Here is a 17,973-nt window from a genome sequence, read left to right on the forward strand (position 1 = left end):
AATAAAATCTCAGAATTACATACCCTAATATTATCTTCAAAATGGTCATAAATAATGATTATTTCCCAATTGTATAGTTAAGAAAGTTTAACTACTTAACTATTTAAGAAAGTTTAACTAGTACTAGAAAATAGTATTTCAAATTATTCCTTTCTTCCCCAGAATCTCTGAGTCTAAGACAAGTCCAGAAGAAATGCATGTTGGTAATAAAGTGACCAGGAGGCGATTAGCAATTAGGAATGTTCTGTTTTCTATCCTGCCTGATAAGCATATGGAATGAATTATTTTCTTACACTACATATATTCATATGTATTATATACTGTTCTGTTAGTAGGATATAGTTCATGAAGATTGTTTTGGTTTTGAAAATACTTTAATAAATTTCAGTGTGTACTCTACAGTCAGGTTGCCTGGGGGGCCAGTATCTGCTGAGATCTTTTTCCTCTCAAGAGCTTTGTCCTGTGTATTTCATGTCTCTTTGAACCCTAGTTTCTCTAAAATAGAGATAATCTAGCAATTACTATCTAAATTTTATGGATGTGTGTGTGACAGTCCTGGGCCTGCGCTTCTTTTACTCAAGGATAGTGCTCTACCACTTGAGCAACAGCACCACTTCCAGCTTTTTCTGAGTAGTTTATTGGAGTCTCAAGGACTTTCCTGCTCATGCTAGCTTTGAACTGCCATCCTCAAATCTCAGTAGCTAGGGTTATAGGCATAAACCACCAGCACTCCCAGTAGTCTGAATTTTTGTAGACATTAGTTATGGGAGTACCTTACAGTTCCTTGTATATCTCTGTCACTACATAGAACATTAACAGAAACTTTTAGTTGTAGATTGTGGAGCATAGTAACCACTAAATCAATGGTAACTATACTTTTTTTTGGTAGGATCTTATTTTTCACTTTAGGCTTTTTCTTTTTTTGTATTTTATTTTTTTTACACTTATTTATTGTCAAAGTGGTGTACAGAGAGGTTACAGTTTCATATGTTAGGCCTTGGGTACATTTCTTGTACTGTTGGTTACCTCCTCCCTCATTCTCCCCTTCCCCCTCCCCTTACCCCCTCCCCCTGTGAGCTGTTCAGTTGTTTTACACCAAATGGTTTTGCAAGTATTGCTTTTGGAGTCGTTTGTCATTTTATCCTTTGTCTCTTGATTTTGATATTCCCTTTCACTTCCCTAGTTCTAATACCAGTATATACAGTATCCAATGTACTCAGATGAGATATAGTGAAAGTATGGGTACAACCACAGGAAGGAGATACAAAAGGATCATCAACAAAAGAAGCTACAGTTTCACATGGCATGTTGAAAGTACAACAGTGATATAACACTCGTTTCCATAACATGGAGTTCATTTCACTTAGCATCATCTTATGCATTCATAGGGGCATAGCTAGTTGCCTCTTGTGATCCTCTGCTGTGACTAGCCAAAACCTGTGCTAATTATTCCCTATGAGGGAAACCATAGAGTCCATGTTTCTTTGGGTCTGGCTCACTTCACTTAGTATAATTTTTTCCAAGTCCTTCCATTTCCTTACAAATGGGGCAATGTCATTCTTTCTGATAAGGGCATAAAATTCCATTGTGTATATGGAATATACATTTTCCTGATCCATTCGTCTACTGAGGGGCATCTGGGTTGGTTCCATATTTTAGCAATGACAAATTGTGCTGCAATTAACATTGTTGTGCTGGTGCTTTACTGTGTTCTTGTTTGTGGTCTTTTGGGTAGATGCCCAAAAGTGGGGCTGCTGGGTCATAGGGGAGCTCTGTGTTTAGCCTCCTGAGGAATCTCCATACTGCTTGCCAGAGTGGCTGAACCAGTTGACATTCCCACCAACAATAAAGTAGGGTTCCCTTTTGGCCACATCCCCTCCAACATGTGTTATTGTTAGTTTTCTTGATAAAGGACATTCTTACTGGGGTGAGGTGGAACCTCAATGTTGTTTTGATTTACATTTCTTTTATGGCCAGGGATGTAGAGCACATTTTCATATGTCTCTTGGCCATTCTCATTTCCTCATCAGAGAAGTCTCTTTTTAAGTTTTTAGCCCACTTGTTGAGGGGGCTGTTGGTTCTTTGCGGTTTTGTTTTGGAGGAAGGTAATTTTTTTAGTTCTGCATATATTTTAGATATGAGGCCTTTGTTTGCTGTGTGGCCAGTAAAGATCTTTTCCCAATCTGTGGGCTTTCTGTTTATCTTTCAAGCTATGTCCTTTGCCCTGCAGAAATTTTAGGCTTTTTCTTACTACACTTTTTAATCTTTAAGTAGTTGTGCAAAGGAGTTGCCATTCAACTAAGTATCAAGTATTACAAGAATACAATTTTTTTGGTCAGTGTGGGGCTTGAAATCAGGGCTTGGGAGCTCTAGGAAAACACTTAACATCTCTATTTCTTATTTTCTGGTGGTAAATTGGAGACAGGAGACTCGGGGACTTTCCTGCCCGGGATAGCTTTGAACCACAATTCTCAGATCTCAACCTCCTGAGTAGTTAGCATTATAGACATGCACCACTGGCAAACAGCTACAGTGAATCTTAATGTCACACTTTTTATTATTCTCCCCCATCCCTCCCAACTCCACCTCTTCCTCCAATTAAAAAAAAAATTAAACAAAGACAGTTACACTAAATAATTTAGGTACTAAGTAAATAGTAAGGTTTTATATATCTCAGCGAAAACATTCCTGACTTGGGGATGACACTGAAAAATAGATACAGGAATCAGAAAAATGAAGATCAAAATATTACCTATATTTGTGGTAGGGCTAATTAAAAAGTGTAATTTTAAATGCACAGGTAAATAGATTTACTATTTTTTTCCTTCAGAAAATAATAAAGAATTGCCAACTAGCATCTCACATACTACAACTAGTAGAAACTAGCACAGCTAGGCAAACAGACCTCTTCTAGAGGAGTGAGGTTCAGACATGCACCCTTTGTACACATGAGCAGTACTAAGAAAAAAGTCCAGAAGACACTGTGCTTTAATTTATTTGATAATCATGTTATTCACATGAGCTGCATCTTTATTACATATTAACTAATTTTTCACATCTTGCAAACTATACATCACAGTTTACAACTATTATTTCTATTTGACCAAATGATTTCAATTTTTGTTTTATGTACTTCAGTATTTGTTCAATGATTAACAGTTTGAATGAACACATATTAAAACATAATAGTTTGCAGGATGCTGATGGCTCACACCAATACATCCTAGCTACTCAGGAGGCTGAGATCTGAAGATCAGTTTTGAAGCTAGCCAGGACAGGAAAGTCCATGAGATTCTTATCTCCAATAAAGTATTCAGAGAAAGCTGGAAATGGAACTGTGGCTCAAATGGTAGAGAGCTAGCTTTGAGAAAAAGAAGCACTGGAACAGTACCCAGTCTCTGCATTCAAGCCCCAGGATTGGCAAAGTAATAATAATAGTAATAATAATAGTTTATCAAGGGAAATAAAATACATTACCTTTTTCTTCCATTATGATTTTATCACACTGAACATCTTTATTCTTTGGTGATCCATTAAATGTCTGCATCATCCTTTCAACATATAAGTCATTGCCTACTCTGTTTTTACAAAGGTCTTCATAATCCCTATTTCTCTTGCTATAAAAGATAAAATATAACCAGTTCATTAAAAAACTAATTACTAACACACACATTTAAATGATATTGGGACCTGAACTCAGAGCCCTATCAATTACTAGGAAAGTTCTCTATCACTTGAGCTGTGCCTCAGCCCATATATCATCTCTTTATATTACACTTGAAGTTATTTTCATTCATACGAATTGTACCAAAAGGTGAAGCTAATAGTTTTTTGTTTGTTTGAAGCTTAAGACTCAGGGCCTGAGCACTGTCCTGGCTTCTTTTTGGTCAAGGCTAGCACCCTGTACCTCTTGAGCCACAGTGCCACTTCTGGCATTTTCTGTTTCTGTGCTGCTGAGGAACCGAACCCAGGGCTTTGAGCATGCTAGGCAAGCTCTACTGCTAAGCCACATTCCCAGTCCAAGAGGGGTGTGTGTGTGTGTGTGTGTGTGTGTGTGTGTGTGTGTGTGTGTGTGTATGTGTGTTATAATCCAGAGAAAAAGATTGTGCTATTACCAAAGGATGGCCTTCTCTTGTGTCTCCCCATATGTCTAACATTTCAGGTTCCACCTGATAAGCTAACACTGTGTTCACAGAAGTTTTATAAAGTTTGACACAAACATTTGAAGTTATAAATTCTTTCTTGCAGCATCCCATAAGTATATATAATTGGTTAGCTCTGAGTATTCTTCAAATTTGCATTTTAACTTCTTTGATCTATGAGAAACTTAGAAATGTCTTCTAACTTCACAATGTGTGTGCAAATGTGTGTTTTAGTAGAGCTATGTATTATTGTTAATTAATTTCATTGCACTGTGGTCACAGAATTTAGTTTGTATGATTCTACTTCTTTGAAATTTTTGAGATCCCATTTCATAGCCTTATGCTTGATTTCTATAAATGTTCTGTGCATATTTGAAAGTAATCTGTAGTTGTTGATTGCTGAGGTATGTATATCACTATTATTTATTTATTTACTTTCTTTAATTTTATTGTCAAGGTAAAGTACAGATTGATTAGTTTCATACATAAGGAAATGAGTACATGTCTTGTAAAACTGTTACCTCCTAGGGCTGGGAATATGGCCTAGTGGCAAGAGTGCTTTCCTCCCATACATGAAGCCCTGGGTTCGTTTCCTCAGCACCACATATGTAGAAAATGGCCAGAAGTGGCGCTGTGGTTCCAGTGGTAGAGTGGTAGCCTTGAGCAAAAAGAAGCCAGGGACAGTGCTCAGGCCCTGAGTCCAAGCCCCACGACTGGCCAAAAACAAACAAACAAAACTGTTACCTCCTCTCTCCTTTTTTCTCCCACTCTCTCTGTCTTCCCCAACCCCCAAACTCTAAAGTAAATTTCTAGTAACCTTTTTTCCAAAGCTATTGTATGCATAAAGATGTATACTGGTTGACTCATAAATAAATAGTTAAGCAAGATAAACTTAAAATTATTATGTCTTGGGGCTGGGGATATAGCCTAGTGGCAAGAGTGCCTGCCTCGGATACACGAGGCCCTAGGTTCGATTCCCCAGCACCACATATACAGAAAACGGCCAGAAGCGGCACTGTGGCTCAAGTGGCAGAGTGCTAGCCTTGAGCGGGTAGAAGCCAGGGACAGTGCTCAGGCCCTGAGTCCAAGGCCCAGGACTGGCAAAAAAAAAAAAAAAAAAAAATTATTATGTCTTCCATTATGAAGTGATCTTCAGCTCTAATAAATAATGCTCTCAGTTTGGTTTCTGAAGGTTGTATATATTTTTCCCATATTTTTCAAAATTTTCTGTTTGTATTTTTATTGTTCTGGAATGCTGACACTATGCCATGAAGACATTTTCTTTCTGTGGATTTCTTTTTATTTTTATTTCTGTATAGTAATGTCAATAGTTTGGGAAAGTTCTTACCCTAGCATTTTTAAAAATACCCCATCTCTACTCTTTGTATTATGTCCTTATGAAATTCTGGTTGGATATGTTAGACCACTATTCTATTGTAAACATCTTTTTAAATTTTTGTTTCATAATTGATAAGGCATTTTTCTTTAAGCTTTGTTTAATGTATCCAGATCTGTTTTCTAATTAACTCTGTAGTCATTAGGTCTAATATATAAGCCAATGTTTGCTTTTTATTTGTAACAATGTATAGATATGCTTTGAAGTTCTTTTCATCATTTTGATAGTATAATGTTTGTTATTGTGGGCAATGCTGGGGCTTGAAGTCAAGGCCTTATGCTTGCCAGACAGGCTTATCTGCACACTTAAGTCTTTTTGCTTGCTTTAGTAATTTTTCAAGTAGGGTCTCACATTTTTGCCCCAGCTGCTCTTAGACCACAATCCTCCTACCATGCCTCCAGTGTAGTTGGAATCACAGGCATATATTACCATGCCTGGCTTGTTGAGTGAGATGGGATCTTGCTAATTTTGCCTGGACTGGCATCAAACTTTGACCTTCCCAATCTCTACCTTCTGCACAGCTGGGATTACAGGCATGAGCCATTGTTTAGCCATTTCTTCATGTTAATTATGTTTCCATTCTTAAACATTTCATATATATTTCATATTCTATGTCTGATACTAAAATCCACTATGGTTTGTTATTTCTTTTTATTCTTATTCATAATGACTTATTTCTTTATTGATTTGGTATGTTTATCAAATTCAATCAAAGAGAATCTTAAGAATCTAAAAAGTAGGGGCTGGGAGTATGGCTTAGTGGTAGAGTGCTTGCCTAGTATGCATGAAGCCCTGGATTTGATTCCTCAGCACCACATAAACAGAAAAAGCCAGAAGTGGAGCTGTGGCTCAAGTGATAAGAGTGCTAGCCTTGAGCAAAAAACAACAACAACAAAAAAAAAAAACAAGAAGCCAGGGGCAGTGCTCAGACCCTGAGTCCCTGAGTCCCAAGCCCCGGGACTGACAAAAAAAAAAATCTAAAAAATGTGTGCTCTCTTTTATTCCTCTAAAGATAAGTATTTGTTTATGAAAGTAGCAAGAAGAGTGTATTAATATAAAACTGAGATGATTGAATTGCCCTTCTCTTCGTTTTTCTTTTGTTGCTGGGGTTTGAACACAGGCTCTTGGCATGCTAAGAGTACACTTCGCTACTAAGATACACTCCCTTTATGCTCCTTTTGCAAGTCTTAATTAATACAATAATACTTAGCTCACATTACTATTGGTCTCCAAATAAATACACTGATGCTAACATTTATTCTTGCATCTCTTTCTCTTTTAGTTCAGCTACCTATATCTATTTCCTCCCCTTTCTTTCCTTTTTGGTGGTGCTGGAGACTACTGCAGACCCCCTTCACACATGTAAGGCAGGCATTCTTCCAGTGAGGTTCTCCTTCCAACCATATTCCCTTACTTCATAACTTAACTGTACTACATTTTCCAACATTTATACTTTTAAGGCTGGTGTAATGGCTCAAGTGGTAGAGTACCTGCCTAGCAAGCATGAAGCCCTGAGTTCAAACCCAATACTGCCAAAAAAATTTAATATTAAATCTCCAAACATAGCATAACAATTCTTAATTTTCTACACCTAAAAACAGAGAACTAATAATCTATTAACATTAATTAATAAAGAGAAAAATTTGTAATTCTGCTTTAATAAAGTCTATTTCCTTGCATTCCCCTTTTAAAATCAAATATAAAATGTCAGACTTGCTTTTCAATTTAAAAATAATTTAGGCATGCATAAAATAGTTAAAATCTTTATTGAGAGTCTTATTTTATCTTTTTGGCTTAAAAGCTTATCTATTTTTTAAAGTTTTATTTTTAGTTGACAAATAGTGTTTGGACATATTTATTTTGTATAATGTGGTGTTCTGAAACATGTGAAAATTTTTATTAAGTCACAGTAAACAGCTTTTCTTTTACGCCAAACATTTATTATTTCTTTGTGGTGAAACCATTCAAAATCCTCTGTTTAGGGGATATAATACATAATTATTAATTATAATCACTCTTTCACATAATCTAATCCTACTGTTTAATTTTAACTTTGTATCCATGGTCCATTATCTCCCATTTCCTCTTCAAAATTTATTGCAATTATTTAAAAAATGATAAAGCTATGGGCTTTCTCTCTAGCAAAATCCAATTTCACAGGACATTTATATAACTTTATATTTGAGTTAACACAGCACTTACATCACAACAGAAATACAGAAATCTCCAGGCACCGTTCATAGAGACCCCTGCTTTAGCATGTGAATTAAAGAAGCAAGAATTAAATTATACCTACATTACTTTCTCAGCTTCTTCTGATTCTACCGAGATCATAACTGTTGGCAGGTCAAATAGTTTCAGTGTCTCAGTCTCAGTGAGTATTATGTCTATTGTCTTCTCTAGGTCTTCTTTTGTTATCATTGCTTCATGTGCTGCTGCTCTCATAACTCGTAATTCTGAAATATATGATTTCATAAAAATTATTTACCAGTGACTTGTATTTTTCTTCCTAGTCATTATCTTCCATAATGCATTGCCAGAGACATAAATGGTTAGGTAACCAGCCATATTGAGAGTAATAGTCTATTCTAACTCTCTGAACAAACTGAATCTGATAGTCCATAATAGTCTGTTGACTGTAGGAATCAGTCTTAACTTAATCTCATACCAGTAGTTGTAACTCCAGTGACATCCCAGACTAACGACCCTATATTAATAGGAATTGTGGGGTGGGTAACTCAGGTACTACTCAGTACTATGCAGTGTATTTGCAGCACGCAGCGTACAACCCTTTGTTAAGCCTATAGAAACCTTATTCCTTTTTTTCCTTTCAATTTAGAATATGGTCCATTTCTAATCATCTTTTCTAGAGGCTAGAAAGACTTGCCAATAGAAGCTTTGATTGACTAAATAAAATGAGAATACAATGGGCTCAATGAACATGTATATAGTATGTTGAAAAGAATTTACCCCAAACTTTAAGGTAATAAGAGATATAAGCCCTTGGAAATTTTTACTGAAGATAGACTTTCAAGGATAAATAAGTTTGGGATTCATTGTGTAGGTAAGAAAGAACTATGATGGAGCATAGTAGTCAGAGGTCAATGTGTTTTTGAGGGTTTCAATCTGTTTTGGTTTGGTAAGATCTTGCGTTTCATTTTGGTTTGTTTGTTGTTTTTTTTTTTTTGAGATGGGGTCTCACTGTGTACACAAGGCTGACTTCAAACTCATGATCTTCTTGTCTCTGCCTCTTGAGTGTTAGAATTACAGACCATCAAACTTGAACACTATTGTTTTCTATTGTTGTGAAGCAGAAATCTATGAGATGTTATCATAGGTAAAGTCTGAGTAGTTTCAAGAAAACAAGTCTTAAGAACATGCACTTTAGGTAGACAATCTTAATAAGATCCATACACTAAGAAAAATACCTTCATTGAAACATAGCTACCAGTATGAGGGCATGTCTCAAGTGGTAGAGAGTTTGCCTAATCAAGGGTGAGGCCCTGAGTTCAAATCCCAGTATTCAAAAAAAAAAGCTTATTTGGTTCTGAAACTTTTAACATAGCAAACAAGAAAAAAAAACAAGATTAAAGAGAAAGTATATTTTCATTACCTGTAAAACTAGTCAATCTTTCTCGTCTATATGACGGTTCTTCTAGGTCTTCAGTGATCGATTCAGTTGTAGATATACTCGATTTAGAAACAGTACTGCTTCCCAAAACTGATCTTTAACAGTGAATAACATTATTCATGTATCTAACATCCAAATGGGCATTATATATAAACCGTACATAAATTAAATGTATGATTAGGTAGAGAAATCCAAACAACATAAGTCAAAATAAATTGCATTTAAAATATTGAGTTGGTTTTTAATGTCTTTTAAATAAAAAATTAGTGTTATATATGTCAAAATTTATGCTAGGAGTCTTCAATATACTCTAAATATATTTTGTAATAAAATTTAAATTATACCCTACATTCCTTCTCAGCTTCTTCATCTTTATTTAGTGACACACACACACACACACACACACACACACACATTCATACATTCACATTTTCATCCCTTCCCTCATTTTCTTATCTTTTATCTTTTTATTTCTTCAGTTTTACAAAGCTCGATTACTTCCAGGGTATTATTACTTTGTTTTATTGTTTTTTGGCTTGGTTTCTCCTATTTTCCAAATCTTATCTTAAATACATGATTTGTCCAATTAATAAAAAGTACTCTCAAGATTTAATACGAAACACATCTATATACTCAGAGAGAAAACAATGGAATCTAAAAATATAATCTTACGTATAAACTTAACATGACTCTATTATACCACATAGCTTTTATTTTCTATTTATGGTCTCACCTGTCCACCAAAGGCATGAGTTAAATTTATTGAAACAGCTTTGTTTCACTCGGTACCCTATGCCTTTTGTATGAAAATTTGGAGGCAGGCTCTAGACCAGTATGTAACTGAACTGTATTCTAAAATAACAGAGAAATAAAATCCTGGATTTTTATTAGGAGGATTGGTGGGGGTTGAGAGGGAAAGCCACTCCTCCTATTAAAAACAGCATTAAAAATGCAAGGAAAACAGAAGAAACTGATGTAAAAAAATCTAATGGGAATTGGCAATCCATTGTTTGTAATTTTAGATTCAATTTTTAGTTCCTCAGAAAATTGTACATAGGGCTGGAAATATGGCCTAGTGGTAGAGTTCTTGCCTCATAGACATGAAGCCCTGGGTTTGATTCCTCAGTACCGCATATATAGAAAAAGCCAGAAGTGATGCTGTGGCTCAAATGTTAGAGTACCTAGCCTTGAGTAAACAGAAGCCAGGGACAGTGCTCAGCTCTGAGTTCAAGTCCCAGGACTGGCAAAAAAAAATTGTACATAAAAATCTGTATGTTTCTGGGCACTGGTGACTCACACCTGTAATCTTCAATACTCAGAAGGCTGAGATCTAAGGAATTGGGCTCAGAATTACCTCCTGCAGGGAAGTCCATGAGATTCTTATCTCTAGTTAACCACCAAAACAGCTAGAAGTGGAGCTGTGGCTCCACTGGTAGAGTGCTAACCTTGAGAGAAAAAGTATAGGGAGAGTGCCCAGGCCCTGAACTAATGCCCCAGGGCCTTAGTTCAAGCCCCAGGACTAGCACACATGCATACACACATGCACATGCACACAAACACACATCTCTATATAACAGAAATGCTTTAGAGCCAGTGTTCAAGAACTTGTAAAATGCGGAACTCTACATCTAAGCATAGTACAAGAGGACACAGAGATGTTACATTAATATATGGAAGATGGGAGACTAAGGATATCTGATGTACATATGCATACACACACATATACACAAGTTAAACTGAAAGACTATACAGGGCATAAAAAGAACTACAGAACAGTATACTTTACCTGGTAAGCTGTCCTAACATACTAGGATTTACTGTGTTCTGATAAAGACTATAGGAACTAATAAATTCTGATCCAAGTGATCCTTCTTGTGATCCCAATAGTTTATTTGGCTTTGGTGTAACACTATGTGGATCTGGATGGTAAAGAGGTCGGGGAGTAACATCAACTCCATTCATATCAAATACCTATAGAAAATGGTTATCTAAAGTGAGGTTACTTGACAATATGGGGATTCTAAACAAAACTCTAAACACAGAAATAAGTAGAGTAGAAAAGAGGTAAGTATAGTCTTCCCCAGAATAAGATAAATATAAAAGATGAAATGATACTAAATTTTGTGCTTAGCAAATGTTTTAACTAGACATATATTAAAATTTTTTCTTATTCATGTTTACCCAATATGCAATATACAGTCATGAATGCTTAACAATGGGGGTACATTCTGAGAAATGTGGGGTGATTTTTGTTATTGTTTGAACATCATACAGTATACATTTACAAACCTAGATAGTACAAGTCAATCATTTGAGATAGGCTCAATGCAATCAAGAGATGGGGTTAACACAAGATGAGCCTGCTGCTGGAATAACATGGGATATTTTTCCAGCAAACATTAAAAAATAAATATACTACATATGCAAGCCACTGACATTTGCAAGCCACTGATATTTGATTTGTTAGATACTATACACAACTCATGAAGCATAGGTTTGTTTACACTAGCATAACCACAGTATGAGTAATGTTTTGCACTAAGATATACCTACATCATCATCAACCTTGGTAATCACCTATCCTTCTATGAGATTAATATTTTTATTTACTCTTTTTTTTTTTTTTTGCTCAAGAATATCACTCTGCCAACTTGAGCCACAGCACCACTTCTGGCCTTTTCTATATATGTGGGGCTTAGGAATCAAACCTAGGGCTTCATGTATATGAGGCAAGCACTCTTTCCACTAGGCCATATTCCTAGCCCCGAGATTAATATTTTTAGATACCACATGAGTAAGATCATGTGGTACTTGTAATTCTATGCCTGGTTATTTCATGTAACATAGTAACTTTGGTTTCATCCATGTTGTTTAAAACGAAAAGATTTCAACCTTATTATGACTGAATAGTATTCAATTGATTTGCCCATTTTCTTTCATTATCAAAAATGTAGTTTGTTAAATATAAATCATTTCAATTTGATAAAACTGTAAATGTCTTCTTTCATTCTGTGGCTTAATTTTCTTTATTTGTGTATTTAATGATAAGAAGCTCAGTCCTAATTTGGTCAAAAATCATCACAGTTTACTTTGTGGCTTTTGCTTTAGATGTATCATTAAAAAATAGAAAAATACTATCCCAAGACTGGAGACATGGCTCATAGGGTAGAGTATTTACCTACCAACTATGAGGCCCTGAGTTTAAACCCTAGTACTATCAACAAAACAAAGCAGAGCAATCTCAAACTGGAGGTGCTGGCACATACTTGCGGATGCCAGCTACCTGGCAGGTTGAAACGAGGATCATGGTTAAAGACCAGCCAGAGCAACAGTTAAGAGAGAAACACACACACCCAATGTCAATCAATAATAAATAAATAAATAAATCCGAGCTAGTAGTATGTACCTGTGGTTCTAGATATTCAGGAGGTGGAGACAGGAAGATGACGGTTTGAAGTTCTATTTTAAATTTAGAAAACATAAAAGTGAAAGAACTGTGGGCAGAACTCAAGTGGTGGAGCTCTTGCCTCACAAGCCTGAAGCCCTGTGCTCAGTCCCTAGTATTTCAAAAAAATCCCTAGCTCTGTGTGAATTACCAATGTGAAATGCCTTTGTACAATCAATATTTGCTAGCAAAAAAGGAATCACAGGACAGTAAAAGAGGTTATGTTGGAGGAAGGAAGGTACCAATGGAGTGGGGTCAACAGAGAGGGTAGAAAAGAGTGAATATGACTTGAATACTTTATATGTCACATGATTTTTGTCTTTAGGCTGTTAATGTGATGAATTATCACTGAATTTTTAAATGTTAAACCAATTTTTTTATTTGTATTTTTCCAACTTCTTCAAGATGCATTATGGATTTTGTTCATTAGTAAAGTTCATTTGCAAGTGTATTGAGAACTTTACCATGTGTATTAACAAATGATTTCCCCCCCTATATTGTAGGCATGTTTTAATATCAAGGACTCTATCTGCATAAAATAAATTTTGTAGCATACCTATCACACGTGTGTGTGTCTCTGTGTGTTTTCCTGCTGGTACTGACTTAAACACAGGGTCTACAACTTGCTCAGTTGGTGCTTTACCACTTGAACTATATCTGTAGTCTAGCTTTTTGCTATTTTGGATATAGAATCTTAAAATTTTTTCTGCCAGACTGGCTTCGAATCACAGTCCTCTGAACTTCAGCCTCCTGACAAGCTAAGATTATAGGCATGAGCCCAAAGCCCCAGGATTTATGTTGTTTTCATCCATGTATGTTTGGCATGTCTCTTAGTTAAATATTAACTTTGAAGAAAAGTTCTCCAAGCTACTCATAATTTTCTAGAATAGCTTCCATTTTATCTAAATTTTAAATTGGAATTGCATATAATATGCAGTCACTTTTAAAAATAATAAAGCAAATGGTTTAGTTGATTTAGGTATATTCATAGTTGTGAGATAATACCATCACAATGAGTATAAAACCCTTTGTTGCTTAGAAAAACAAAAAAACAAAGCCTGGTATCCTTTAACTATGACCTTTTACTCCAATCTCATCTCCCAGCCAGAGCCTTCATATGTCTAAAGATTCTCTATCCTGGACATTTAGATGAGCAGATTCAAACACTATGAAGTATTTTTTGATTGGTTTGCTGCCTTACTTATAGAATGACAAAGGTCATTGTCTTGTAACATACACCAATGCTTTCTTGCTTATTATAGGATGAATATCCTATCATATGGATATAATTTGTCTAGTTATTTTAGCATGGGTAGACATTTCAGGTGTTTCCATCTCCTTGGATACTATGAATAAGGCTGCCAGAAACAGTGACAACTCCCTATGTGGAAAATATTTTAATTTCTCCTGTTATTTGTGTGTGTACATTTTTTTTTCAGGAAGGAAATTGTTGAATCATATGGTTCCTCTTAGGGAACCCAAGCTGTTTTAAGAAGTGGCCAGACCATCTTACATCACTATCAGCAATGCCTGAGGGTCCTAATTTTCTTCACATCTTCCCTAACCAAAGCTTGTTATATATGGCTCTGTTTGCAGTGGTTATAATTGTGATTTTCATTTCTCTGATAATAAATGTTGAACATCTTTTCATACTTTTTCACTACCAATCTTTGTAGGAGAAATTAGTATTCAGATTCTACATGTAATTTTAAATTAGGTTGTATATCTTTATAAATGAATTATAAGTGTCCTCTTGTACTTCAGATTCATGCCTCTAATGACCTACAAATATTTCCCCATGTTGTGAGTTTTCTTTTACTTTATTGGTGTTTTGGGATTCAAAATGTTTTTTTCTTCTCTTTCCTCTCTTCCTTTATCATTTTTTCTTTCTCTCCACTCTCCTTCCTTTTTAATGGAGATATTGGGGTTTTAAATTATGTCTTCCTAATTTCTAGGCAGATAATCTACCCCTTGAGACATGCCTCTAGCCCTTGTTGCGCTGTGTTTTTGTTTGTTTTTGAGACAGTCTGTGTTTCTTCCAGGACCACAGTCCTATTTTAAACTTCCCATTGTGGGTGAGACAACAATTATATACCATGTTTCCAGCTAATGACTGAGGTCTCATATCTGGGTTACTCGGGAACTGTAATAATACTCATCAGCCTGAGGAGCTAGGATTATGGTCATAAACTACTACACCAGCCTCCTTCCTTCATTTCTAAACTTCTATTTGTTACTAATACATAACTATTTATTCTAGACATGAAGCCCTTATAGATACACTTGCAAATATCCCCTCCTTTGTGAGGGCTCCTCTATCTCTTTTGTTATTGATGTCTCCACTACCATGTAACAAGACTGTCTCTTCTTCATACATTCTTGGCTTCTCTGTCAAAAATATTTTGACCACATGGAAGCATTCATTACTAGGCTCTCCAGTTCTATTACATGGATCTGTATATTTATCTGTCTGGTTATTATAGGTTGTAGTAAGTTTTGAAATGGGAAGTATGCGACTTCCAACTTTTTTGTTCTTATTCGAGATTGCTTTTGCTATTTGTAATTTTTCTTCATATCCTACATGAATTTTAGAGTTTCTTATTTCTGATAACTTCATTGGAATTTTAATAAGAATCTCTTTGAATTTACATGTTTATTTAAATCAGTAAACATAAATAAGATATCATGGAAGTTTTTCACTCCACAAAGGTGTCTTTCCATTTATTGATGTGTCTTCTCATTGTTTTCAGCATAGGATTTCTTCTGGCTGATTTTCTTTTTCTTATTTATTGTCAAAGTGATGTACAGAGAGGTTACAGTTTCATATGTTAGGCACTGGATACATTTCTTGTACTGTTTGTTACCTCCTCCCTCTGTAGTTTTCAGTGTATATTTCACTGCTTGTTTCTTCCTAGTTATTATATTATTCTGTACGCTATTGTTAGTGTAGTTTTTTATTTGATTTGAGATAGGATGTCACTATGTGGTCTAGGTTGGTCCTGAATACTGAATTTCCCTACCTCAGCCTTCTTAGTGTGCAGATTATAGACATGTGCTACCACATGAATTTTTCATTGTTAGAGATGCAATTGATTTTTGTATTGACTTTCTATCTGTAAATTACTGGATTCATTTATTAGTTCTATTTGTGATCGCTCTCTCTCTCTCTCTCTCTCTCTCTTTCTCTCTGTAGATATGTGATCTTTAAGGATTTTCAAGTTTATCCATTGGGAAGTGAGATCCACAAACATAGATCATTTTAATTCTTTTTAATTTGATTTCTTTTCCTTGCTGAACTTCTCTGGCTAAGATTCTAATTACTATGTTGAAGAGAGAAAGCAATCAATCTTTCAGACACATAAACATAAGTATACATACACACAGGGATATACATTATATACATAGTAATGCACAGCATTTATTAAATTATATTAAGGTTGTTTTTAGTTTGGGGTTATTACAAATACATTATAATACTTATATAAACTTTTGTAGAATATGTATTTTTTGTTCTATAGAAACGATAAAGCAGAATGACATTTAACATACAAATAATGAACATTTAACAATGAACATTTAACATACAAATAATCTGCAAATTCATTTGTATTTTTCATATCCACTAGTAGCAGTAGTGTATGAGTTAATTCATCCACATAACGCAAAGTTGACACCATTGTTTTCTTTTTTTAAGTTTCAGTCATTTTACCAGGATTGTAGCAGATTTCTTGGTTTTCATTTGCCTTTCCCTAATGGCTGACCCTGGTCATCTTTTTATGTGCCCATTTATCATCTGTATATCCACTGGTGCATATTCAAGTATTCTGCTTATTTTAAATATTAAGTTGTCTTAATACCTTTTAAGACTGTTTATATAAGTAAAGTTTATGCGATTAACAGTTTATATTGGAATATGTTTCATTCTGGTAATAGGGTCTATTAAAGAGCAGAAGTTGTGTGAAGTCCAATTTACCAAATTTATCTTTTATAGACCTGGCTTTTAATATCCCATCTAAAAGAATTGCCTACTCAAATTACATATGAATTTTCCAGTATATGTAATTTGTTAAAAGTTTTAAAAGTCAATTTGCAAGTTTTCTGGTGAAATAAAATAAGGAACTTTGACTGACTTTATTCCATTTTCAAGTATACTGCTGTAAAGGGTAAATGATGATAGTAGCGTATTAGGTATAATTAATACCATAAACAACTGTTCCTAAGGTCATGAATAGATCTATCATATCCCACTCCAATATATTATTTTTTTTAAGACAAAGTCTCACAATGTAGCCAAGGTTAGCCATGAACTTGTGATCCACTTACCTCAGCCTCCTAAGTGATGGAACTATAGGAACGAGCCATCATATCAAGCACCACTTCAGTATTCTTATTTTCAATAATGTGTTACAGGAGACAACTGCCATTGTGTTATAAGGATTGATATGGGGCTGTCAATACTTCAAGCGAGATGTGATGGTTGTATGCCTCTAATACCAGCATTTAGGAGGCTGAGTTAAGAAGACAGAGAGTTTGAAGCCTGGGCTATTTATCAAGACTCTATCTCAAAATAAAAACTGTTAAAAACAAAAAAATTATTTCAATATTAGAAGTGATTTTTGAAAAGTGTTATTTTCTATATTTAACATTCCAATCAAAATTTTTAAAATATTTTAGAATAATTGCAGAATTCTAAAGAATATTACCTGTATCGTCTTAGAATTGGAAACACTCAGTTTATCCTTGTCTACTACTTTTGTCTCAGGTACAGTTCCCGTGTTTCTTGATGCAACTGTTTTGCTCATGTTTGCACCAGGATATCCTTTGGATGAAGCTTTTTTCACTGGGCCAATAAAGCTAATAGACTTCTGTGGAACATTACTGCACAAGAAAAACAAAATACAATACAGAGGATCCAGGACTGAGAAGAAAATTAATCAATGATTAAAGAATACTTTTACTTAGAAACATACACAATATAACACAAAATAATAACAGCTACTTGAGAGTTTAATTTGTGTAAGCATAGTTCTAGAGTCTATATGAATTAAATCACTGTTCTCTTCACAACCCCAAGGGGACCTATTAACATCATTTTATGTAAAACAAACAAACAAACAAAAATACATAAGCTTAAAGAGAAACAATCCTACTAGAATTAAGATTTGAAGCAGCAAAATCCAAAGTATATCCTGTCTCTCAGTCTTAGTTTCTTTATTTTTCTTACACTAAAAACGCAGAATTTAGAGGATTAAATGAATTCATTTATATATAATTAGGAAGTCATTAGCCCACAGTAAGTACAAATGAGTGTATAGAGCAAATAAAGCAAAATAATAAAATCTGAGCAAGAATACCGTTA

At 34.9% G+C, this 17,973-nt stretch overlaps 1 protein-coding gene across 4 annotated transcripts in view; it reads right to left on the reverse strand.

The window, feature by feature from the left end:
• Window positions 1-17,973, reverse strand: part of Dnai4 (dynein axonemal intermediate chain 4) — a 51,783-nt gene that overhangs the window by 24,698 nt on the left and 9,112 nt on the right. For all 4 annotated transcript variants that reach the window (XR_007211634.1, XR_007211635.1, XM_048351526.1 and 1 more), the window contains exons 2-6: window positions 17,318-17,492; window positions 10,956-11,140; window positions 9,152-9,264; window positions 7,835-7,994; window positions 3,478-3,617 (exon numbers count right to left, since the gene is read on the reverse strand). Coding sequence is in view for 2 of the 4 variants with exons in the window: in XM_048351526.1 (XP_048207483.1) it covers window positions 3,478-3,617; window positions 7,835-7,994; window positions 9,152-9,264; window positions 10,956-11,140; window positions 17,318-17,492 (773 nt within the window). In the remaining 2 variants the exon portion in view is untranslated. The remainder of the gene's footprint in view (window positions 1-3,477; window positions 3,618-7,834; window positions 7,995-9,151; window positions 9,265-10,955; window positions 11,141-17,317; window positions 17,493-17,973) is intronic.

This window comes from Perognathus longimembris, chromosome 7 (assembly GCF_023159225.1).
Source record: "Perognathus longimembris pacificus isolate PPM17 chromosome 7, ASM2315922v1, whole genome shotgun sequence".
In the NCBI taxonomy this organism is placed as follows: Eukaryota; Metazoa; Chordata; class Mammalia; order Rodentia; family Heteromyidae; genus Perognathus; species Perognathus longimembris.